General features: G+C 39.1%; 1 protein-coding gene across 3 annotated transcripts in view; it reads left to right on the top strand.

Annotated features, from left to right (window-relative positions):
* stac (SH3 and cysteine rich domain) overlaps positions 1 to 25,283 on the top strand; it is a 32,307-nt gene extending 7,024 nt beyond the window's left edge. For 2 of the 3 annotated variants that reach the window (XM_044167077.1, XM_044167078.1), the window contains 9 exons: positions 5,431 to 5,564; positions 9,297 to 9,378; positions 9,601 to 9,707; positions 10,456 to 10,537; positions 11,132 to 11,199; positions 14,188 to 14,285; positions 19,670 to 19,721; positions 20,412 to 20,549; positions 23,733 to 25,283. In XM_044167077.1, the coding sequence (XP_044023012.1) occupies positions 5,431 to 5,564; positions 9,297 to 9,378; positions 9,601 to 9,707; positions 10,456 to 10,537; positions 11,132 to 11,199; positions 14,188 to 14,285; positions 19,670 to 19,721; positions 20,412 to 20,549; positions 23,733 to 23,831 (860 nt within the window). In that variant the 3' untranslated portion in view covers positions 23,832 to 25,283. The remainder of the gene's footprint in view (positions 1 to 5,430; positions 5,565 to 9,296; positions 9,379 to 9,600; positions 9,708 to 10,455; positions 10,538 to 11,131; positions 11,200 to 14,187; positions 14,286 to 19,669; positions 19,722 to 20,411; positions 20,550 to 23,732) is intronic. The other variant, XM_044167079.1, reaches the window with a different exon arrangement.
* Positions 25,284 to 25,836: the final 553 nt, after the last annotated feature.

Genomic DNA, 25,836 nt, shown 5'->3' with positions numbered 1-25,836 from the left:
TAGTCCCTCATTCGTCCAGGAGTGTTCCATCGTAGAAAAGGTTTTAGTCGTAGTCATCTGGACACTGTTTTCAGAATCAAGACGTTTCGGCTCCCATCCGGAAGTCATTCTCAATTGTGAAAATGGTCTGAGAACTCTCAGACCTTTCTGACTAACAATGATAATCTTATTATGAGAAAACACTGTCATGCACAGTAATAATGGTACATTACTCTAACAGTCATCAAAAAACAAGTCAACACTTCATCTGTTTGACTCTGATTTGTTAAAAGAAACAAATGAGAGGAGGCGTCTTTTAGGATTTGAAACTAAATCTTGTTGAAACCTGTTTAAACTCTTAAAAAGTTCTCAGTCTTTCAGACTGATTCAAGGAAGGTGAAGCCACTACAAACCCACAGTCCACCACACAGGTGTGTTCACTGATGTTGCCCATTTAGACATCTTCCCAGGACTGTGTGGGCATGTACAGACTGTGCTTGGTTGACAGCTCCCTCACTCTCGTTAGTTTGTTGCACCTGTTAGGGCGGGACACTGTTATCGTTGTTATTAGTTCATAGAGTGAAGCATAGCTCCACCCAACTTCAACCTGAGCAGAAGTCTAATCACCAGAGTAATTGAAAACGCCTGTGTTGGTGGGCAGAGCTTTAAGAAGAAGAAAGTTAACAAGTTAAGAGTGTATTCAATGTGCACGTTTAACTACATTTTCCTATATTTATTCCAAGGTTACTCTGGCTCCTATTGCAGTCCACCCATGTTCTTTTCTAATTCATTACACAGGCTAAATGCTATGTGCAGTGTGCAGCTTTTCTCCATAAAAGCAAGTGTCCTTTCTGTGAGTCACACAGTGAATTAGTTTCACTGGTACATAAAAATGCTCTGATCGAGTACGGGCTGATGCTGAGATATTGATTGCAGGTCCTTGCTGCAAATGGCTTATTAAATAAACGTCTACATGAGTGAATGGGAGGTTATTTGTGGCTGACAGAGGGTGAAATATAATTTACAGGGCAGGCTTGAAAAAATTAAATATTCACAGCTTTTAGGTTGTGAACTTAGCTTGTAGCTTGAACGATTATACTTTATATAGTAAGCTCTGTTTTTCTAAAAGGACATACTGTATGAAGGATATATGCAGATGGAAAATGCCGAAATGTAAGCTATTATTACGAAATATCACTGTGAGTCAGTAATCACGGATTTCCTAGGGGCTAGACAGTAATTTACTTACAAGATCCCTTAAACGTCTCAAATCAAGGCATCCAAGTATATATTCACCACAACTGAAACAGTAATCTCACTTGATTAACATGCACTAATCTGTGCTATGATATCCCTGAGACATACATGACAGCTTTGGTTGACCCCAGAGAGAAATTAATCTAGGGGTCAGAGGTCAAGGTTGGGTAGAAGACAGATACTGATGTGGTGCTAACTGAGGCTTCACTGCTCCTCCTCCCATTAACACATACAATTCAATTAAATTCAATAGGCTTTATTGGCATGACATTTGTGTTGCCAAAGCACAATTCCGATTATGATAGACAATAAATGAAATTAACAAAAATAACGTGATTAACAATATTAGTTAATAGAACAAAATAGACAATGAAATAGATACATGAAATACAGTAATATAAGTAATCAGGTTAGTATTGTTAAATTTCATTGTGATTTTAACAATGCAAGACAAAGGAAAACAATACAAGTGTCTACTGATAAAAGCATAAAATAAAGAGATGTTAAACACATGATGAACAAAAGTGTCAGACACACACACACTTACTGTGTATACTAGCATGTGTCAGTAGTGTTTTCTCTCTTTCTGTCACACATACATACAACAGCTGCGTGTTGTGACGACCTTGCACTTCCACTGATACTGTATTTATCCATTTCAGTGTTACAATCGACAGCTGACATTGTCTACCATGTCTCGGAAATGTCTCTCACACCAGTACTCAATCAAAAAAATGCATTGTAAAATGTCAAACTTTTAAAGAAATTTTAAAGAAAGTGACATTTTTGGAGTTTAAACCTTGACTCAGACGACAGATAGTTATTTTAGCCACGCTAGCAGTGTTTAGAGATGGCAAATTTGGTCTGTCTGTCAGTCCACCACTTTGGTCAACACTGAAATATCTCAGCAAATATTGGATGGATTGCCATGAATTTTTGTAGACATTCATGGTCCCCAGAGGATGAAGCAACCTACTTTGATGTTCCCATGACTTTTCCTCCAGTGCCATCATGAAGTTTTGTGTGAAATATCTCAACAACTATTGGATGGATTGCAATGGAATTTCGTACACACATTCATGCTCCCCTCAGGATGAGTTGAAATAATTTTGGTGATCCTGTGACGTCTTATGTTATTTTGACCAAATATTTGAAAATCTAATGCCATTCCCATCAGCCTGAGCTTTATTTTGTTTATTGCTAATTAGCACGTTAGCATGCTTAAATGCTAGATTAACATGGTTTTATTTCAAAACTACACTGCCAGAAAAACCCACATACAGTACCATTTAACAGATAACATAGAAATAGTTTGGGGCAGAGATCTTCAGATGAACATCTTTGTAGGCTGCATGACACTACTCATTGCGCTAAGTGTATTTAATTTCTAAAAACAGTTAATGTTACATCTGTACCCTATACTGTTCATTTTAGAAGACCCCTGATCACAGATGGATACATAAACAGCTAACACCCACCTATAGCAATGTATTAAGCATTCTAGGCCTTATTTCCTTAATTCTTCAGATGGGGAAATGGGTTTTTCAGTGGTAAAAAAAAAACGGCTGTGGGAGAAACTAATTAAAGTCTGCAAATAAACCAAAGAATGTTACTCAGGTCAGTGTTTTGGAGGAGCTTAGGAAGAAGAGGGGGTGGAGGAGTTATTGTCAAGATGAAGGTTATTTGCACAGGAAATCAGGAGGCATGAAGTAAGGCTTAATGGATCAGTGTGTGGCTATTGTAAGGAGAGTGTGCAGCATGAGAGAAATACTGTAGGGGGGAAATTGAGAGAGAAAGATTGTGTGGGAAAAAATAAGAGGCAAGATGTAGAAGGTATGGAAAATCTGGAGTCTCAGGAGTCTTGTCCTTTACTGTAGTGTAAATGAAGAATGGGCTTTAAAAGCAGAGTAGCCAAGAAAGACTCACTTTCCCTACAGCTGTAATGCCTTTAGGCCCCGGACTCTCCTCTGAGTCTGGAGGAAAAAGCACCTAAACACACACACACACTAATGTCATTACCAAGCAATTACTGAAGGAGGATGACAATGTCAATTTATTGTATCAGCTTGCTGAAACACAGTGGTTTGTTCCCTTCTTAGCTGTTACGAGGTAACATGGATTATTCCCCCATGTTGGAATGAGTCTTCATTTGCTTCCTGCCCCTGTGCATTCAGAGAGACGGACAAGAACTTGTCTTAAAGATGCCGTAGAGAAATTGTTTGGTGACCTGAAGGAGAATGAAAACTCCAAGTGCTCGTTAAACAACATCATCAGTTGACCTGATTTAGAGTGACCTAAAAATTGGTGCAGGTTGTGCTCATTGCCTCTGCTTCTGCTGTTGTTGTTGTTGTGGTGATCTGTGGCTGACCGATAAGGGTTCAGGCCGGGATCACATTCCTCTCGGTTCCTGTTTCTCAGGTTAACTAAGTCCGCCAGCTATGTGTCAGTGAGGCTCAGCCAAGCAACACAAGAGCTTTAAATGGGGAATACAGATCCAGTTTTATACAGATCCCCCCCCCCGTTGGCTAAGTAAACTACACGAGGGGCTTTGTACACAGTATCTTGTGTTTGCTGGCTTGTCCGAGCTTTAGGTGTTCTGCTTGGTTTCACATTTAAAGTACAGTGTTACCTCTACTCATTGATCCTCTTCACCCTGCTCATCAAACTGAATATGCTGCAATTTTGAGGATAATCTGGACTGAAATGCTGACGTTATTTGCTTGCCACAATGCCCTTTCACAATGCACAAAAACCTATACACAACTTGACAACCGTGAACAAACAATCTTTCAGTAATTGGTCAGATCATCTAAACTTGGACACTGTAAGTAGATTGATGAATCCTTTGCATGTCCATATTTTCACACGCAGAGTGTGGGCCAGAACATGGCACGTGCTCATTGATTAATCCATAAAGAGCCAGAAGTGCACAGCTGCCAGACTACAACTAATAACAGCACTGGGACTTTGTAACAGTGTCCTCTCTTGTTAATGTGGAATGGCTGTCAAATGATATATCACAGGTTTTTGTCATGCTATGTATAACACTGAGATAATTTGAGATAATTTGATGTCTCAGCAAAGTTGAGATTGGGGAGTGACGATAGCTTCCTCCGTGGGGGAACTTAGTCTCATGTTTCTTTTCTGCCCTGAGCAGGAATACGGTGATGCATCAAGGTCTAGACAGTAATATCAGGATCTTTTAAATCTTTCAAAGTTAAGGAACCTTAACTAATATTTGAGCTTGAGCTATTTACCTGTTAAATTAGTGACAACCCTCTTGATTATCAAATACAAATTTACTTAATTAAATCTGTAAGATGACCAGTGAAAGTTGGATTTCCCCTGTAGCTACATTACACTCCCCTTTCACTCCCCAAACATGCCAGTATTACCCACGTCTTGCACATTCATGCATACCTGCCTATACATCTCTTGACCTTTTGTTGTGTTTCCTTCTGTCCTACAAACACACACAGTGACAGAGCCCCAGCTCACTGATCTTCATTAAAGATTGACCTGCAATGATGCAATCTGTTGTGTTGATGCCATGTGAGCTTTATTCTCTGCCAACACCTATCTCTTTACAATCTCACATCTCCACTCTGAACAAGACTATGTTTCTTTTTGTTTCCTCATCTATCTCTCTGTCAATCTCTGCCCATATTCATTTGTTACTCTTTCACACACCTCAATGCACAAATGTGCACTTTCATGAATGTTTGCAGTTGCGATGTTGCGTAACTTTGGTTCACAAATAAGTCCGATTAATCTTCATTTATTCCAGAAACTCTGAGTCACATATTAATCAGTGAGGGTGAGCCGCACACAGGCAGCAGTTTGAAAGGGTTTCACATGGTGGCGATAACACTGGCTCCATTATAGTCAGTTTGGTTAAAATGGATTTGCAGAAGTGCACATCATGTGTCACATTTGCTAAATTGTGTCCCTGTTAAAATGTTCCACATGTCACTTCACAGGTTTTTCACAGTGCATGCTGGGAAAGACTCCAGGAACTCTGGCTAGGAATAAGTGTGACAACGATTAAATGAATGAGATGGCGTTCTGAACAGTATTTTCCATTTCCTCTGCCTTTTTGTGTGCAATTTGCTGTTCACTTAGGAACACCATTCGAGTCCTAGTTCCTGACATGACAGATCTGAACCTGTTGCCTTTTTTCTGTGTGTGTATCAGGTACAACAGCCAAGCATGTGGTGTTCCTGGCGGGAAACACGGCAAAGCATGGCCTCCGCTGCAAAGCCTGCAAGATGAGCCTCCACCACAAATGTGAGAATGGAGTGGGACAGCAGCGCTGCATGGGCAAACTGGTAAGATGCATGACACAGAATAATACTAAAATATAATAAATATTAAATAGAGATCAAGACATGATACAGACAGTACATTTGTCTCTTTGCTGGAGATTGACAGTTTGGGAGATTCTGAGCTTCAGGAATATAATTACTGATGTCATTATGATAGCAACCAAAACAGCCATATTAGAATTGGCTGTCTGACCGTTTCCCACCAGAATGTGCTTATTCAGAAATCACACTCTATGTGTGAGTGTGCTGGTACATCTGTGACCACCATCCATCCTCGTCATCGTCTTCATCAGCGTTATATCATCATTCTGTATGTATGTGTGTTAGATAATAGTAATACCAAAAATGCTGACCCCTCGTCATCGCCATCATGTTCTGCCGTGCTGCTGTCAGCATAAACCATTAAATCAGGATCCATACAATCACCCTGAAGCAGATTCATAACAACTATTGAAGATGTCACACAAAACAGTTTTATGATGTGTTTGGCATTTCATGGTCTCTGATGGCCTGATGTCTCTTTTTTAATATGTAAGTCAACCCTTGTTTGCTTGTGAAATTAGGGGGTGTAAAATAATATTTGGAATAATTATCGCATCATTAATTATTCAATTTCAGCTTTTATATCATAAGCAGAGGCAATAAGATGAGAAGATTTAATAGTTGGAACAGTCAATAAGTCAGCTTTTCAATGTTATTACCTCACAAGTCAGAGGTAATGACCCTGAACAGTAATAAACCTCCCATTTTAAACATCATAGACTGAGAGATCAAGCCTTGTTATCGTCATTGTATATTGTTCCCTCCCAGCAACACACTTTCTGGGGTCCCGTCTGGCCTGTCCTCATTACTGGGTGATGATAATTGAGATCGGGGGCTATAATGTGATTCACAATCATCATCGTCCCTTATCATCTGTGGACCTGCATAATAACGAGACCATTTAGTTGTGGAGTTGGGATGGGCTGAGTATTTTTACTGGGGAGGGTTCTGTTACACCAGTGAAAGCCAGTGCCAAGAAACGTTCATTGCTTTCAATTACATAGCAGTCCAGCAAACTGGCAGTCAGGACGGGACTGGGACTCTTTAGTCATTCGCACACATCCCACACTGAAGCGAGAGAGACTGCAGCTCTGTCAGGTCTTATTATGTGTGATTTCCTACCTTTACTACATTGTTCCTCCACAGTATTTGACTACACCTCTCTTGAGAAAATTTGGCTGTAATTAGTTGAGGAAATTTGGTGTTAATCAGCAAGAACAAAGTGAATAGATGTCATATGGAAATGATATGGAAGTAATACTGACAGTACAGGCAGCCTTTTGCCTTTCCCGTTATGACGTCTTTCCACTAGAGGCCTGAGGGATGAGGCTTGAAGACATGATCGGCTCTCAGGAGTGGAAAATGAGGTTGAGAGGTCAACATAAAAAGGGACGCTTCCCCAGTGGAATACAGCTCTAAATTCGAAGTACTCTAAACTTGGACACTTCTGCAGCCATGCTTGTTTCTCTTGGCTTAAGAACCCTTTACCAGAGAAAGCAAGTTACCTCATACTCTGAATTTTTATAAACCATGAAACCAGCACATCACCACTTCTTCATTAGGTTTCTGAACTTATTGAAACGTGACAATGACATCATATCAAATGTAGTTTTAGTGAGTCACTGCTCACTTCGGCCAGAAACCATTCCTTAGTGTTCAACTGAAAACAGTAGGTTTTGTTATACAGCTGTTAACTCAGCTATAAACTATTATAATCTATCTCTGTTTATATATATATATATATATATATATATATATATATATATATATTACTTGTGAATTAAAGACACATAACAAAGACACATAACAAAGGCTTCCATGACTTTTCCCCAGATTTCCCCAAAACCTAACTGTATCTGTAATCACTGCTGTCACAACAACAGTGTAGTAAATGAAGTCACTGACAGTGACAGTGAGTGGTGCCTTTTGTTTGTAGCCAAATGAACTAGATGGCCTCCCAACAAGTGTGCTTTCTTAGCCTTTTCCTTAATGAGTTTACCCCCTGACAGTCTAACATCTCCGTTCTTTAGATGGGCCTGAAGAGCCCTGAAGGGTTGCTTATTTTAGCCGTCACATCATGAGAAGTGTCACATGAAGAATTCATCAGGACTGATTAGCGATGCAGATTTCACCACCTGCCACTTGAGTACATGAAATGTAAACAAATAGAAAAAAGGCAGCCCTATGAGATGTAGCTCTGATTCACGCACCCAGTAAAGAATTAAGGCAGTTGTAATGAAGGAACATTAATCTAGTCAAAAAACACTGTATCTTATCAGTAATTGGGTGGATGTTTATCCAGGACTTCTTCCAGTAGTCAAAAACAGAACTGACCAAAAAAATTGAAAATATATGCATTACCCATTTTCCTCAATCCCTGCAGATGACATAATGTCTACATGGATTGAGGAAAATTTAATTCTTCTTTCTTTCTTCTTTATTTAAGAAGGATTTAAAACTGATGGGGAAGTATTGATTGGGTAGGATGCAGGTAGGTAATGGATGTATAAATGATAAATGTCTAAGGGCATTGGGAGATGGAACGAGGACATGACAGGCAGATAAATTAAGACTTTAAGACCAATTTTTCTAGTCAGATGCATGGCAGTGGACCACTTTAACCACAGTTTCTACTCCTGCATGTTGGGATTTCAACTCTGTATGTAACAAATCAGTTATTTATTTATGACAGTCATGCACGATTTAAAACTGTAGTCATTAATATATTTTCATTCAACTAATAATGTACTGAAAGTCATTTAAATTGAGTGGAACTAATGTTGCGCCTCAGCCGCGGGGGAGTGCAGTATTGAGTGTGGACTGGGTCTGACGTCATTTTGTAAAGAGCAACGGCCCCTTCAGCATCTGTGTCCCACCCCACCCTCTGTCTGTCTCTCCTACTCTCTAACTCTCATGTCGTCACCTTTTTGGGGCTATTAGTTTCATTACATCGCATGATGCATATTGTCAGCATGTTTCTCTCTTCTGCCCTGAATCGAATCAGTTGGTTCATTGTAGAAAAATACATGCATTAGTATGTACTTAGAATTAGTACTTAAATGGCTTTGTTTTTGTCTGTTTTCCTGTTACTTGATGTAACAGGTTGCATAATGCAGTGCAACTCATGCACTGCATGTGCACATTTCAGGAAAATTATCTTTTTGTATTTTTTAGCTGTTATTGTTCAGACAAACACAAGCATGAAACAATGTATCAGTGTTGCTGTAAACACAGTTCCTACCACTCCCCATGAACAGATTCTGTAGGTACCAATTAATGTAGCTAGCTGCTGTGTTCTGGTAAAATTCAGGGTTGTGCACTTCACATCTTGTTGAGTTAAGACACAAGGATGTACTTTGTAAGTTGTGTTTACAGGCTGCAAGTGGCACAATGCTAATCAGTATTTTACTAGTATAATAAGTAATGCATTAATCATTTGTATTACTGGCAGATTGAATATTATTGGTTCATAAACGTTCATAATACTGTATATTTACCTGTTTTTATGTATTCTCAAAACCACATTTTTCCCAATAAGTTTTTTTATAGTAATTTATAAAAAAACCCCCCGTCAGACTGAACAGAGTTATGTGCAGTATTTCAGTGTCACAGTGTTGCCTGTGGTGCTGCATATCGATTTGTCTCTAATGTCTGTCGCCTCTTTCTTTTTTCCCTCTGTCTTTCTCTCCTCAGCCAAAAGGCTTTCGGCGGTACTACAGCTCTCCATTACTGATCCAGGAACAGTATGGCTGCATCAAAGAAGTCATGCCCATCGGTGAGCAGCTTAAATCTCCATAATAATTTCAGTTCTGTGTGGGATGGCATGCTCTAAAGCGAAAACTTTACTCCACTCCTCCAGAATCGCTTTTCCACTTGAGCTGTTTTATAAGATTTACCTACCTGGTTTTATAGTATTGTAAATCACCACATGGTTATCTTGAAGGCTTAACATTTGTTTGCCATCAGCTTTTTATCATGTCTTAATTCTTTTCTAAAGCCTGTGGCAATAAGGTGGACCCTGTGTATGAAGCCTTGAGGTTTGGGACGTCGCTGGCACAGAAGGCCAAGAGGGCCAGCGGCTCGGAGTCTCCACACGGAAACTCTGTAAGAAAAGGATCATTTATCATGTTTGTGTTTGTTTTTACCCTGTTAACACAAAACACAGATCAATTTTTTGTTTTCAGTTTTATTTGTCTTAAGTCTTCTCTTTGTTAAGCTATAATATACACATAACGATGATCAGATTATTACAGTTCAGTTCAGGTATTATACTTGTTATATTTTATCCCACTGCAACACACATACTGTAGCTGATGGTCTAAATAGATACTGCCACAGCAGGTCTGTAAACACTACCAATAAAGGCATTCTGGTCCAAGCAGTAATGAAGGGAGATGGGTGCAAACGCTCATGTTACAGCTCTGAAGATGGACTGGACTGATTGTAGAGCTACAGTCACCAGTCTCCTTTCCATCTCTGTGTGTAATACACAAGGAAATCTGTCTTTCATAGCTTATCACTTGTAATGTAAGCAAAACTGTATGTGCAGTCTGGATACGTGCCTCCGTATGATGACATCTGAAAGCGGTTGGGTTTGGTCCACCCTGGCCTGTCCTGTGCAGCTGTTAGTGAATGGGTGTGTTTGTCTGTGGAGGCTTACAGAGACAATGTGAACTCAACGGGGGTTATGATAATAGTTTCCAAATGCAGACTTTGAAACAGCATGTTTGCTACACTACAGTTTTCTCCAAAATAGCTGGTTAGTCTGTGAAAGTGGATGAATTGTAAATGTGTTAGTCTATCTTTATCTGTCTATCTAATCTGTTTTATCTGTTCTATCTAATCTCTGCAGACCAGTGACTTGGATAAGGTTCCAGAGGAAGCGGTGGCTCACAGCAGTAGGCAGGAGCTGTCGAGAAAACACAGCGATGATGGTGAGTATTCGTTGTGGTACACTGTGTGCATCTGGATCAAAGCCATGAAGTCACACAAAAAACACACTGCTATTGCTCTTCCCACAAGAGAGTCCTAGAAGGTTGCAACATTGAATTCTCTTCCTATGAACCATCAAATAAGGTTCTTCACTCTTTTCCACTGATCTGAACTTTTTTTGCTGTATTTGCTCACTCTGATCCTGCTAAAGAATATCCTGTAGAAAAAGCCTAACTAAACGTTTGGACCTCTCTTTTTTAAATCTGTATTGTGTATAGCTCTTGATTTGTAGTGGTGACTGGGTTTTTCCAGCTGCACAATGAACTGCAGCTGTAAAAGAGAATGGTGGCGCGCACCCAGGTAGTCCTTGGCGTTGGACAATGCTATTTGAAGCGTGGCTACAATGTTGCTGAGCTATTTCCTTCAAAGAATAGCACCTGACCCAACAAAAGAAACTTCTCTTGTTTCTTGTTAGTGCTTGGGTTAATGGAAAAAAGACAACTCATGGCCAATGAAAAACTATCTTCAAATTTGGTATTGATATTGTTTATTGAAACGGTTGTCAATTTCCTTAAGTTATTTTATTTCCCTCTCAGTTTTCACAGTCATTGAGAACGGGACAGATCATTACCACCAGCCAGAGAGAAAACCTGACGATTTGCAGGTAATCCATCTAATTATTTTACATAATACATATCTAATGCTGACAAGTGTGTGTATATGAGTACACTATCGATTCTTATTATATTATTGGTACAGTCTGAAAACCTCTGAGAACTGACTTTGTTCACTGACCAAGGCCTGAACTCTGCGTGGTTACTCTGAGAACCGATACCCAGCCAGTCCGTTCTGCGCCCATTAAGCATGCTGCACTTGGCCCCCCGCCTCCATCATCACTACTGAAATTCCCAGGACTTTGAGGGGAAACTCTTCCTGCTGTAACAAATCATACCCGAGCTGACGCGACCACTGGCCTGCACTGATAGAGATAAGCCTTGACCTTATAGTAATGTTTGGATCTGCAGCTCTGGGGTCTGTGCTGCTATATTTATTCTCTACAGTGTAGATGCAGTGCTGATGGTGCAAAATTCAGTGAAAGAAAAAGGTTAAACCTCTGTGAATATCTTTTCAACTTCCATGTTGGGATTTGTGGGAGAAGTGCTTTCAGTATCAATGTTCTTTGTACATATTTTCTATGTGTAGCCATCTATCCTGTTTACTTTTATAGTTTAACATGTTTATCTCCATTGTCAACAGTGGAAAAAGACCACAGATACTTGGACAAACATAAAAATGAACAAATAACCATACAAGGCAAAAAACAGACACATACACACACACACACACACACACACACACACACACACACACACACACACACACACCTATCCTCTGCAATACAATCTAGCAGTCCAGCTGACCATTTCGGGGAAGAGACTTGAAGTGCATTGTGCGGTGTTATCAGGCTGGACCGAGCACAGCTGGCAGTGGGCTGTTTGTCTGTCAGCCGACAGGTCCATTAGCTCAGTCTGGCGGACAGACAGATGGAGGCTCTGCGGGGTAATGAGCAGAGAAAAACGCTCGAAAACTGCTTCTTCACCAGGGAAGAGCCTCCAATTTGAGATGAGAGGCTCACACGCACAAATGGGAACACATGCAGTTACACACAGGATCCCCATCTGTTCACACTTTTCAGGTTTAGTGTTAAACTGCCCAAGATCAATTGACAGTAAAATAGTCTAGCTCAAGCTGTGATTTCTTTTTGGTTGGACGCTGTTTTTTTCCAAAGAAACTTCTGGTACTTTTTTTGTTGCCGGAAGTATAAAATGTGTCATAACTAAACGACTATTACTGGAATAAACAATATTTAAAACTCTAATCAATATTTTTATAAAACAATGGATCAAATCAGTGTCAGTGTCCTCACCAGAGAAAAGTCCATATAGGTTGGCTTATTACGACCCATATTTACGTTTATTGTAGGATGCGACCTCTAGTGGTCGTGGTTATTATGACGGGAGCAAAGGAGGAAGTCAGGTGACGTAGTATAAATGCTTCTGGAGGTGGCGGGGTTGATGGATGGCACAAACAAACACAGGATTTTCACCCAGGACAGAGGTTTGTGTCCCGTGTGAAACCAAAAGTCAATGTTGACTTATTCTAAGTTACATACATGACTTACGTAAGTTAACTTATGTTAGTTACATGACTTATGTGACTTATGTAACACACTTATTTTAACCCAAACCATGATCTTTTCCTAAGCCTAACCAAATAGTTTTGTTGTTTAAACCCGTTTTAGTGTCTTTTAGCTCATTGTTTTGGTTTTAGGACCCGCAACTTTACTGTTTTGGTTCACTCTCACAGGTTTCGTGTCGTTTCTAGCCACAGCAGGAAGCTGCTTTCAGAGAGGAATTTCTGAAAAAAACTGAATGCTACATGTCCATCATGGCAGACAGACATGTCAAGTTAGCGACTAGTTAGCATAGTGGAGCATTTGCTGCTACATAGCCAGATATTTTTCTCACAAGTTGGTGGAGCAAAACAGAGCTAGAAGGAGAGTGAATGTCGCCAGATAGCCAGAAACACAACTCTTTATTAAAGCTAATATTGCTCTGTGTCTGCTAGATATGCAAATAGGCTAACTATTTTCTAACACGTTCACCATAAGAAGTTTAGAAGGTGATAATATGTCAAAGTTGTGTTTACACTTTGTTTTACTACCCTCAAGTGGCCGAAAAAAATCAGTTACTGCATAAGGAATACACACTGCTCTCTCTAGCCTTCCTGACCTCTCATTCAGTGTTCAGGCTCCCACAGCATCAAGAGCCTCACAAGGCTAGTGAGCAGCTCTTAGTTAGCTGTAATGGATTGCCACTGCTTGATGTTGCTGTTTTTTACCCTGAGGCCACAGAGGCAGCTTGCCTTGTGGCCGCAGTTAACTCAACTCATCCATCAAACACATTGCCAGTCCAAATGGGTGAAGCTCAGGGAGCCACAAAAGACCAGAAACACTTCTCTTCATTACTATACAGCGCCACAAAGATGGCAAATTCTCCTGCTGTCTTGCAAAAACAGCCATTAGTGTGTCTTAAATTCTCATATCTTTTAACAAAATTCCCCTCCAAGCATTGTACTGGAACAGAACAAGTTATCATTTGGAAGGATTTCAGGGACACAGCAGGCAGGAAGGTATTAATGATGAAACCAGAAAACACCCACCAGTTTTCTGAGCAGGTGTGAAGAGCACCAGAATGGCGGTGCATCTCCCTGCTAATTGTGCTAACACTTCTCCGACAACTTCCTCTCCACCCACAACCCTGTCCTGTTTTAACTTCCTGAGCGTTCATGAAAGCTTGATCCTGCTTCTCCCACTCATGTTGATGGTGGATTAAAAGAAACAGATTGCAGAACAACTTAAGCAGCTCCATGGTCTATCAGTGTACTGTAAACAAGGGCTTCTCCTGCTTATGTGAATGCCAAAAGACTATTTTCAGATATGACTGCAAGAAAAAGTGATAAAAGAGAATATGGCGTTGTGTTATATTTGCGTGTCTATGAGCTTTGTTTAACTTGTCAGCAACGTTTTTTCCTGAAAAACCTTGAAAACCAAATCTGTGTGTTCATGTATTTCCATGTGTTTTTTGTCTAGTTGGAGCAGAGCCAGCTACAGAAAGACGTCCTCAAGCTCAACACCTATGTGGCCTTGCACAGCTTCACTCCCCAAGACAGCCATGACCTGGAGATGAGGTTAGTTTACATACATGTCACTCTAATCAAGAAATCCCACTACAACACTTGCTGTCATTACTGCGCAGCAGCTGTCTGGGACTGATGATGAAATATAGCTGACCGATTAACACTGACATGCTTACAGTGATTTCTTTTGATACATTTTTTGCTTTTCAAAATGTCCTGAAGAAAGGAGAAAACAAAGTAAAACGAAGAGGCATAGACTCACATACTGCAGTTGTACTGTGCAGTTACTAGAATTTTTCTGTAAGCACGATTCAACTTCACTGTGAAATTTGATTAGATTGAATCCAGTGCTGATTAATTCATACACACACGTACTTCCCCAGAGGTCACCTGCCAGGCAAGATCTAAAACACAAAGAGCCTACACTGCTCATTTCACCTTTAAGCAAACAATCTGTTCCACTTCCAGTTCCTAAATATTGCAATTAGACTTTTTAATGATTAGTTTTAATGATATCTCATTTTTAATTAACACTATAATCATAATATATTGATTAATTGCATAGGCCTGCCATGCACACACAGCAGCAATGACAAAAACAGAATCTGTGTGACTTCATTGACTCCCGTTGCCTTTTGTAGTGTTAACAATAATATACTTCTTGTATGTTGCACCTGCTGATTGCAGTTACTCTAAACTATTCGTACAATACACCAAGATCTAGGCACACAATCACAAACCCACAAAGTACACAAGGTAATAAGATGACATGTGTCAGATGTGTCAGTGTCTGCTGGTGAAGAGCTGTTTGCTCTTTGTCAATATTCATCTGCTTTTCCATGCCCAGGAAATTCAGTTAATTCTGGTCTGTTAATTTGTGTGCCTGTGTTTCTTTCTTTTATCTTATATAATCACTGTATTCAGAGCACTATAAGTCAAAGAACACAAGAACAGATTTACAAAAGGAACTAATTAGCTTCCTCTTTTTAGGGAATGGTCCTCAAAGATTCATTTCTCTAGATTGGCCTCATTAATAATACCTATGTGTGTGCCGTGATGATCTATTAATATCAGTCAATCTCACGTCTTGTTGGATTTATCCTGAGAGAAACACACAGTCTTTGGAAAGCGTTAAGCGTTTTAAGCTGTTGAGAGTTGTGCAGACAACAATTAGTTAGGTTTTAAGGACTATGACTGTCGGTAGTTGTTGTTTATTTTGTTTAAATATGCAGAACTGTAATTTTATGGGTTATTGTTGTTTGGACAATTAAGCTAAGATAGCTAACATGCTAACGTCAGTGTCCGTTTTTTCCACACTAACTGGCAGCTATACCACGTGATACGGACGACGTTATATTATTGGCTCACAACCCTTGTTAGAAGCAGAAACCAAACGTCAGACATCTCACACAGAGATAAACAAAACATTTGTTTTGGACCTGTCAGAATTTTTAAAATGATTAATTCACAATCATAATGTTTTTTTGTTTTTTTTTTAGGAAAAGTGATACTTTTATTCCACACCTTTCTAAAAGCACTGTAGATGTATTTTTTTTAAAATATTCGTCTACATAAAAATGTTATCAATATAACCTTTAAAAGGTGATGATAAATCAATTTTGTGTTCACAACTTGTTTCCGCTGCCAAAAAAATCAGTTATTGCAGGTTTAATGAAAACTCAGCTGTATATGTCTAGCCTGTCTTATTATCGCCAATACAATCTGAAACTCAGGCTACAGATTTTATCCCATGCCTTAACCATGATTGATAGGGCATCATCTGCAACATACTTTGAAATAGGCCCTCAGGAAAGAGAGCATTCATCATGAGTCCTTCAGCTTAAGTACCCATTTGCTCCTGGTTCTCACAGAAATCCTCAGAGGATTTAAGGATGTGAGAGTGCACTTGTTCTCTCCCTCTTTCTCCTACACACACACACACACACACACTCACACAGACACACTCATGGGTCCTTCCTCTCTCTTTGGTCGAGAAAAACTTAAATCGACAGGCTTGATTTAAAATTCATTGATTTCTTCTCTACAACTCCCTGTCCACCAAGTTCACCAAGCTTTATTTCAAATTTCTTCTCTTATGAAAGCCTACATCAATGTTTTGACAGTAATCAGTACATTGAACGCTAACACATAAAGCACAAATGGGGGGGAAATGGAATTTTTAATCAAAAGTTTCAATTTCCATTTTCATTTTAAGTGAAAAAATAAGGTTGGTGATTAGTTTCAGTTACCACCACATGCTCTGATTACATGATTACCTTCAACTACGAGGTGATTGTTTTGATGATGAGCTCTTCATTTTTAAAATACCAATTCAGAAAACCCATTGTTCTTTTTTGTTGTTTAATGGACAATGTAATTGTGGAACAACATGTATCTTAGAAGATTTTACAAGTTGGGTGCTGTGCTGTTTCTCACCTACAATAAACAGTGTTTTCTGAGTCACGGTGCATATTAATACCAAGCAAAGGACAGCCAGTATTGTAACTGAACCACAAGAGGAAAACAAAGGGTAATTACGTAAACCAACATTTGGCTCAACTGTGCTGGTCTTTTTGATTTTTACTGGTCAAATTTAGCCGACGGCTTTGAACAGATGCTAGTAATTACGCAGTGATGGGGCAAAATGATTCATGTGTTTCCTGGCTAAAGAAGAATTACAGCAAACAGGATTAAGGTGCAGCCAGTCTCATTTAAAACAGAGAAAAAACTGGTGAACACCTTCTCTTCTGCTTGACTATACGGCATACATATATAAGAAGGTCTCTTGAGGTCAACCTCCTCTCAGTGTCGACAGAGCTTACATTAACTTTTAAGTGTTGCTTAATTACACCTTTGCTAAGCCCTGCCCCCCTTGGTTATTATTGCTGTGAATGGATGCAGTTTAAAATGATAATGGTGGTAGAATCACCTCTCAAAACTCGCAATAACTTATGAAACAATGGGTCAACAATTCCACACAGAAATATACAAACACAGGCTTCTCATTATCTAGCCAATGTGCTAACTCTGTGAGTTGGTTGAAAACCCAATCTCCAGATGACTTTTTAATCGTTCCAGCTGACAGATTTTAAAACGAGAACCATGTTAAAGGATTCTTAAATAAACACTTGATTGGTACATAAAGTGGTGTGAAAAAGTGTTTGCCCCCTTCCTGATTTCTTATTTTTTTGCATGTTTGTCACACTTAAATGTTTCAGATCATCAAACAAATTTAAATATTAGTCAAAGATAACACAAGTAAACACAAAATGCAGTTTTTAAATGAAGGTTGTTATTATTAAGGGAAAACAAAATCCAAACCTACATGGCCCTGTGTGAAAAAGTGATTGCCCCCTAAACCTAATAACTGGTTGGGCCACCCTTAGCAGCAACAACTGCAATCAAGCGTTTGCGATAACTTGCAATGAGTCTTTTACAGCGCTGTGGAGGAATTTTGGCCTACTCATCTTTGCAGAATTGTTGTAATTCAGCCACATTGGAGGGTTTTCGAGCATGAACTGCCTTTTTAAGGTCATGCCACAGCATCTCAATAGGATTCAGGTCAGGACTTTGACTAGGACACTCCAACGTCTTAATTTTGTTCTTCTTCTTCATCTGTCAGCCTCACTAGAATGCTGTATTAAATTCACATCTGAATCCATATAAGGTTCTGCTATTATGCAACAGATGTTGAATAAACATTCGCAAACAGTTTGCTCAACTTATCTCCACTAGGCCACTCTAAAGTCTTCAGCCATTCAGAGACCCCACAAAAACATCCAAAGAACTGCAGGCCTCACTTGCCTCAGTTAAGGTCAGTGTTCATGACTCCACCATAAGAAAGAGACTCGGCAAAAATGGCCTGCATGGCAGAGTTCCAAGACGAAAACCACTACTGAGCAAAAAGAACATTAAGGCTCATCTCATTTTTGCCAGAAAACATCTTGATGATCCCCAAGACTTTTGGGAAAATACTCTGTGGACTGACAAGACAAAAGTTTAACTTTTTGGAAGGTGTGTGTCCCATTACTTCTGGCGTAAAACTAACACCGCATTTCAGAAAAAGAACATCATACCGACAGTAAAATATGGTGGTGGTAGTGTGATGGTCTGGGGCTGTTTTGCTGCTTCAGGACCTGGAAGACTTGCTGTGATAAATGGAACCATGAATTCTGCTGTCTACCAAAAACTCCTGAAGGAGAATGTCCGTCCATCTGTCCGTGACCTCAAGCTGAAGCAAACTTGGGTTCTGCAGCAGGACAATGATCCAAAACACACCAGCAAGTCCACCTCTGAATGGCTGAAGAAGAACAAAATGAAGACTTTGGAGTGGCCTAGTCAAAGTCCTGACCTGAATCCTATTGAGATGCTGTGGCATGACTTTAAAAAGGCAGTTCATGCTCAAAAACCCTCCAATGTGGCTGAATTACAACAATTCTGCAAAGATGAGTGGGCCAAAATTCCTCCACAGCGCTGTAAAAGACTCATTGCAAGTTATTGCAAACGCTTGATTGCAGTTGTTGCTGCTAAGTGTGGCCCAACCAGTTATTAGGTTTAGGGGGCAATCACTATTTCACACAGGGCCATGTAGGTTTGGATTTTGTTTTCCCTTAATAATAACAATCTTCATTTAAAAACTGCATTTTGTGTTTACTTGTGTTATCTTTGACGAAGTGTGACAAACATGCAAAAAAATAAGAAATCAGGAAGGGGGCAAACACTTTTGCACACCACTGTACATGATATCGTGCAAAAAAGACTGAGGCTAAAGCTAACAGGTAAAAAGTCGGCATCCTCACCAGTTGACAATCCATGATTTACATCCAGAGATGTAGATAAGGAGCAGCATTTTCGTTGTATTGTAGGATAGTCCGCACTTGTATTATAGTACATTACATAAGTACAGACATAGCAGCTAAAGTTATCCTAAAGTCTGATATAGCAGCATCTTGGCTCCCACACAGTGGATGTGCTGGTCATGAACGGGGCTTGTAATGTAACCTGTAGCCACACAAAATGATAATGCATTTAGCTAATGATATGGTCATTGGCTTTGTAGGTAACACTGTACACTTTTGCTCTTGAGTTTTGGTTATAGATTTAAAAGGCACGGCTCTCTAAAGTTTTTGTACTACAGCCCCATGAACTATATGACAATTCAGACTTGCTCAGATAAATTCAAATTTGTTTGAAAACATGTACCACTAAAGTACAGGGCTAAGGAGGGTCATTATTACCTCTTTTGTAGAGGGGCTCTGTGTCAAAATGTACATGTTCCTCATTAATGTGTTTAACAGCATCACCACAAACAGGGTAAGGGTCCTACAGCTGATTTGTTCCACAGGGACCCCTACTGGATTTATCCGACCAGGCAGATGAGAAGACAGTAATTTACATTTTGAGTAATATCTCCTTTGTTTTGCTCTATATTGCAGCGCGGGAGACAGAATCTTATTGGCTGACAACTCCAATGATGACTGGTGGAAGGTAGGTACGAAACCAACATATTACACCTAAATAGTGACATCTAAAACTTTTTCTTTGTTTATAATTAACCTTCCAAGACCTTCCAAGATGCAACAAGTTTGTTGTTGTGCAGTTATCATATAATGTGTGTTTTTCACAAAGCCTAAAAAATGCCTATATAAGAAATGGATTGATAAATTACAGGAAGATGAGCTGTAAATTATAGGAGCAAGGCCACAGGCTGCCTCGGGACACAAATGTTAGATAAATTAGGGAGACAAAAGGGCCAAAACGTGACTCTACAAAGGCAGTCGGCTGCCACCAGACCATGAAGAAACTCATCATCCATTGTAACGCTGTTGTTGTTCTCTGCAGGCTGTAGATAAACAGAGACATTTGGTCTGTTTGGTCTTTGAACAATGGATACTTTAACAAGTCAAGAGACAAACATTAGCAGCTGATGTAACACCTGAATACAATGTATAGGTACTGTATGTGAAGATATATACAGTATATCTTCTTTATATCTACGTTAACAGGTAAAATAAAACTTTATACAGGTTTTATGTACTGTAACCGACAGATCCCCTGTTGTTTTTGAAAGGATTTTATCTAGCCATATATGAAAACACTGGGTTTATAATCCTCTTATGTACTGTGCAGCCCTTCCATGTGTCAGCTGTTTTCATGTTTGATGATTTTTTTTTTCAGGGAGTAATTGAGGACAGGATCGGTTTCTTCCCAGCAGCCTTTGCTCATCAGGTACGGGCAGGGGACCAAGTGTTCAGGTGTAACAGGACGTTCATCGGCTGTAAGGAACAAGGCCAGATCACCCTGAAGGAGGGACAGGTGCTGTACAAACCCCATGATGATGATGATGATTATAGGCAGATGATTAATATTTTAAGGTCAAAACCTTATAACTGAAGTGCTGATTTTTATGTATTCACATGAAGCCAGGCTGAACACGATGTTCTCCTTAAAATAGTTCATTTATATCCTAAATTATCCTGCTCAATTATTATTTGTTCGTCTGTGTCAATGTCAGCATCTGCACGACAACTACTGGCGTTTCTTCTTGTTATTATTTTTGTATAGTTCAAGACATGAGTCTTGAGTATTGACCTTTTGGCAGCAGGTGTGTGAGCATCTTCAGCTATGGAGAAGCTCAACACAATGAAATATGCAAACAGCAGAATGCTACCCAGTAAACATTCAAATTAAAGCCTGTATGTGTAGAATGTATGTAGATTTTAGCATCTTTCAAAAAACTGTAATGGCATAAATGTTTGTTTGTACAAAAATCCTGGTAAAAGTTGAGTCCACCCGACCCGGGACCTAGGTCAGAGGCCAGGTCCAAATTGCAATTAGCTAACTGGCTCTCGTAGTGCATCATAATCATCACAGGAGAAAAATGCGGTTTTTGACTTGAGATGGAGAAGTGCAGGAAAAATTACATGTATTTCTACTTTGACTGCAACCGCTCATATATTGGTGACGCATTTTGCTGCTGACCTGCTGCTGCCACTGTTTACTCTCTATTTGGGTCTGTTCCGGTCAACCACATTTTGGATTGGGTCTAATAATCCTGAGGTCTATTTGGGTAGAGTCTGACTGCCCTCAGGAATGGATGTCTTTTTTTAAAATTTAATTATGCCCATTAAGTTCTTGCAAAGGTTTTCCACGTGTCAATTTTGAATTGTGTCCAAAATTTTGGACCTGTGAAGACATGTAGTAAGAGTGTGCTGTCGCTATTTCACCAGCTGACCAGGTGCTCAAGTAACAAAGGACCAAATGTGAAAAACAAAAACAAACAACAACTCGGAAACACTAGTTGATTAGCTACCTTGATGTCTGCAACAGTGTCTTTTTTGATACTACTACTAGAGAGTGCCAAAGTCAGAAATTTTAGAATTGTACACATAATGGCTTTAAAAGAATGCATGCAAGAAAACTCTGCAACCCTTTTATGAATAAAAACCTGCCAGACAAACCTGAAAATGGCTGGTAAACAAGCTAATAATAAGGCTAGTTTTCTTAGTTTATGATTAAGGGACTTTTTGGAGCGGCTGTTTGTTTGTTAGGGTTAATTGCCCTTGCCCAAAGACAAAAGACATGAAAGATTAATTTAGACCAAACATTAGCATTAGAGTTGATCCCATGAACATCGTCATCATCATTGGATTGGGGAAGCAATGACCTTTATCATGGACATTAAAATTTCTACATTACACCTATGTCTGATTCATGATCACACCCCAGCCATTAGAGCACATCAGATTCACATTATCCAGCAGCTCTTTAGCCATCTTATTACCCTCCTGCAGCTCCCATGTTACCTCTTACCTCCAGCGACTCTTCCCTCGTATACGCTTATTCACTGAAAAGCTTGACTGGAGTTGGCTGACAGAGGATCCCTCTCAAGAGTTACCATTAAATTAGCATTTTGGCAAAATGGCTGTACTTAGATCAGGCCCTAGTTTTTCCCACAATGCTTTCCAAGGCATGTTGGGACTCAGAGGAGGCTTAAAGCAAGCTACCCCCAGTGGAGATGAAACCACCCAAAACAAGATGAGTCTGTGACCCACTGCCTTTCATTTCCAGTCACACAAGCCCAGGGGAAGATTTTGTAGAGTACTTAGAGAAAGCATCCAAACACAATGTGTTCTGGTCCATTATGAGGGTCAATGAGTGAAATTAGGAGTTGGAGAAAAAGAAAAGTTTGATCACTTTTTTGGCTGTTAAATACAGTATTTATTCCTCAAAGCACCTCCCTCTCCTTTTGACCACAATTACCAGTTTAGGATCTCAGTACTCATCTCATAATCGCATAGCAATATTGTTAACTACAGCATCATCAACATCATCATCATTACCATTTCATTTACCAAGAAGCAACTTGAGATATGAGCAATTTATGACCCTTGTTTATATTTTGCCATTGTGTATATTTTAGATTTATTATTATTTTTATACTTACACCTTTATTGTTGATAGTTTATATTTGCACTCTTTCCTACTTTGTACTCTTTTGGGATAAATACAGTTCTATCTTATCTTATTATCACCTTAAAATGTAATGATAATAATAAATGAAGAAATTATCTACACTCCAGCTGGGCAGTACAGTATATTGATACTGATTTTGTGATATGAGACTTTCAAAATCAGGTGACAAATAATAAGTCAGTAAAAATAAAAACAATTAAGACTAATGCACATAAAAACAGAGATTAGACAGACAAAGATAAAAGGGAAATAAAAAATCTATATGAAAACTGACAGGTAACCAAAGTAAATACTTAAAATGGGTGTGATGTGTGTTTTGCAGAGTTTGGATCAACAGTCTGGGATTTTCTGAAAAGTTGCTTTTTTCTAGGGGGAGTCTGGTTGCCTAGTCATGTATGATGTATGTAACAGCAATGTCCCAGGTTTCAGCTGTGCACCTTTGCTGCATGTAATCTCCCTCTAGTTCCCCACATTGCCCCCGTCTGCTGTGTTATACAGTATATAATAATATATACTATCAAATAAAGCCAAAAATATCCAAGAAATACTTTAAATAATATGAATAATGAATGCCGCTACTGAGAACTAATGAATGTTTAGTCATGATATCCACATTACTAATCATCATGTCTGGAAATATTCTTGGGTGTAAATTATCCTCTGAAATCATTCATAGTCAAACATCCACCAAGCTTTCTCACATCATAGATACACTATATGGCCAAAAGTATTTGGACAACCGAATGAAGTATGTGAACACATGAACATAACACCCATATTTGATTACAGAACATCTCATTTTAAAACCATGAGCATTAATCTGCTGCATTAACAGCCTCCATTCTTCTGGGAAGGCTCTCCTGATGTTGGCCGATGATGCCTGGCTATACTACGTTGTAGCTCACTTTATACATATTGAAATATTCGGTCAAATGATTTTAACTGTGTTTGACAGCACTTGTCAACTGTATTTTCAATGCTTAATTGTTTTCGCATTAAAGTAACATTTCTCTTTTCCCTCAGATTTGTGTGAGCAGTGAGGGCGAACGCAGTGGTTTCATCAGAGTGGCGAGTGGAAAGAAGAGAGGCTTCGTTCCCTGTGATATTCTGGAAATCATGTGAGACAAACACTCAGAGAAATGAAGAGAGAGAGAGGCAAGGTAGGATCAGTCGCCCGGAGGTCAGAGGAGTGAGGAAACTGAACCTACAAAATGCCTACGAGAAACCAGTGAGGGAGTTCGCCTCATCAGAAATTGGAGTTTGTCAATGAGGACTCCACTTTGTTGCAGGTCAGAGAGACTGTACCTTCCTCACGCCTTCTCAACACAGAGAGAGATGCTGAGACGACAGAGCGTGTGAGGAGACAGGATGTCGCTGTTTCACTGGATCTGATTTAATTTATAGAGCCGATGTATGTGTTTTTTCCCCCCTTAGTATTATTCTGCTTCGAGCTGTTTATTTTTTCGAAAGTGGAACTGCCAGCTTGCTGTTTAAGCCAAAGAAAATGAAACAAACTCACTACAATGATTGTTTTTCAAGGTTTCAGTACATAAAATGGCTTTCCTCCTACAAATAGTTTACTTTCTCATGCTTTTGCATTATGTTCCAAGCAAAAGTTGAGCTTATTATTATTGCAAAGCAATAGGCTCCGAAATATCAGATTATTTTGGATGACAAATCCCTGGCATCAGAAGGTGATGGAAAAATTGGATACAAAATAGGAACATTTACTCTTTGAAGCCTCAAATCTCCCTTAAAAACTTTAAAAAAACCCTTCCTGTATAACGAGAGTACATTTACAGTCTTATGACAATAAAAAACACGTGAGAAACAGCAGAGCACATCAGATGCAGCAAAGAGGTGTGGGGGAGTGTTTTCAAAGAAGTTTGACACAATCAAAGACTTCAGAAATTCTCAGTGGTCTTCCAAAAATATCACCCTTATTCTCCCCAAGTGTGTAGTGTCTAACTCATTGCAATCCAGGATTTTACTTAATGATGATGGTAATTTACATTTTTATCACCATTAGAGTCAGAAGCTATTAAAATCTGTGTTTCAGTGGACACAAAACTTGTTAGTTATGAAATGTAACAGTTTGCCTCGTCTCCATGCTGCAGAATCTATTAGATTTATCTTTTAAGGCTTAACAAGTTATTTTTTGTTGATTTATTTAATTTTCTCTCTTTTTGGTTGTTTTTGTCAAAGATTTCACAGCTTCATTGCTATAAAACAGAAGTGAATGTGAAGGTACAGCTACGATATAATCAGGACATTAATGATTTCATGATCAGAGCTCATGTGATCTGCTGGCCTGTTAACACATGATGGCGTCTGTAAAACAATGAAACATGTAAGAAAATGATACATTTCTAGTTAGCGTGTTAACTTTAAATGTCCTCAGTCTCGTGTGGTTTTCCTCTTTCTCAGCACAGATGGTTCTGAACAGCACTTCGTAGATATAGTATATCTTTTACAGGTTGTTCTGCACTGAAACTTAGCTTTGTTGAATGTCCAAAAATTCTACATTGTACATACTGTACATACAAGATTAAAGTTTCTTCTTTATCACAATAACTGAAAGTGTATTATTACGATTTTTGTGATGTCTCACATGTCTTTTCTTCTTTCTGTAAGTTATTGCAATTAGTTATATAAAAACATATATCTCTAATATTTCATCTATCTCATCCTAAATGGCACTGATATATTTCATCTGTCAGGATAATTCCTGAATTTCTATCATGGTTCTCTTTCCTTTCATGCTCATTAATTAGCCATTGATAATAAGCTCATCATTCGCTCAAGTGGGCCCCCAAAAAATTCTGCATCATGCAATTATGCATATTATGATGTGATTTAGTTGCCAGTGAAAACAACTGGATTGTGACTCAGTTATTCAGAATGAGTAAAGAACCAAATCCATTTTCACAGCAAGAAAGTGGTAAAGACCGAAGTTGAGGGGAATACAGGTAAAACATTTTGCTCCAATGCTCAGAGATGCCGTTGAAGTTTTTTGTCTCAGTTTTTAAATCAGTCCCAAACTCGTAATGCTAAATTGTATACTTCTAATTATGGACAAAAAATCACAGAAATCATGGAAAATCAAAATGTATTTTTTGTCTAATGA

The sequence above is a fragment of the Siniperca chuatsi genome, linkage group LG15 (genome assembly GCF_020085105.1).
Source record: "Siniperca chuatsi isolate FFG_IHB_CAS linkage group LG15, ASM2008510v1, whole genome shotgun sequence".
Classification (NCBI taxonomy): Eukaryota; Metazoa; Chordata; class Actinopteri; order Centrarchiformes; family Sinipercidae; genus Siniperca; species Siniperca chuatsi.
Note: the sequence above shows the minus strand (reverse complement) of the source record. Positions and strands in the feature narration are given on the sequence as shown.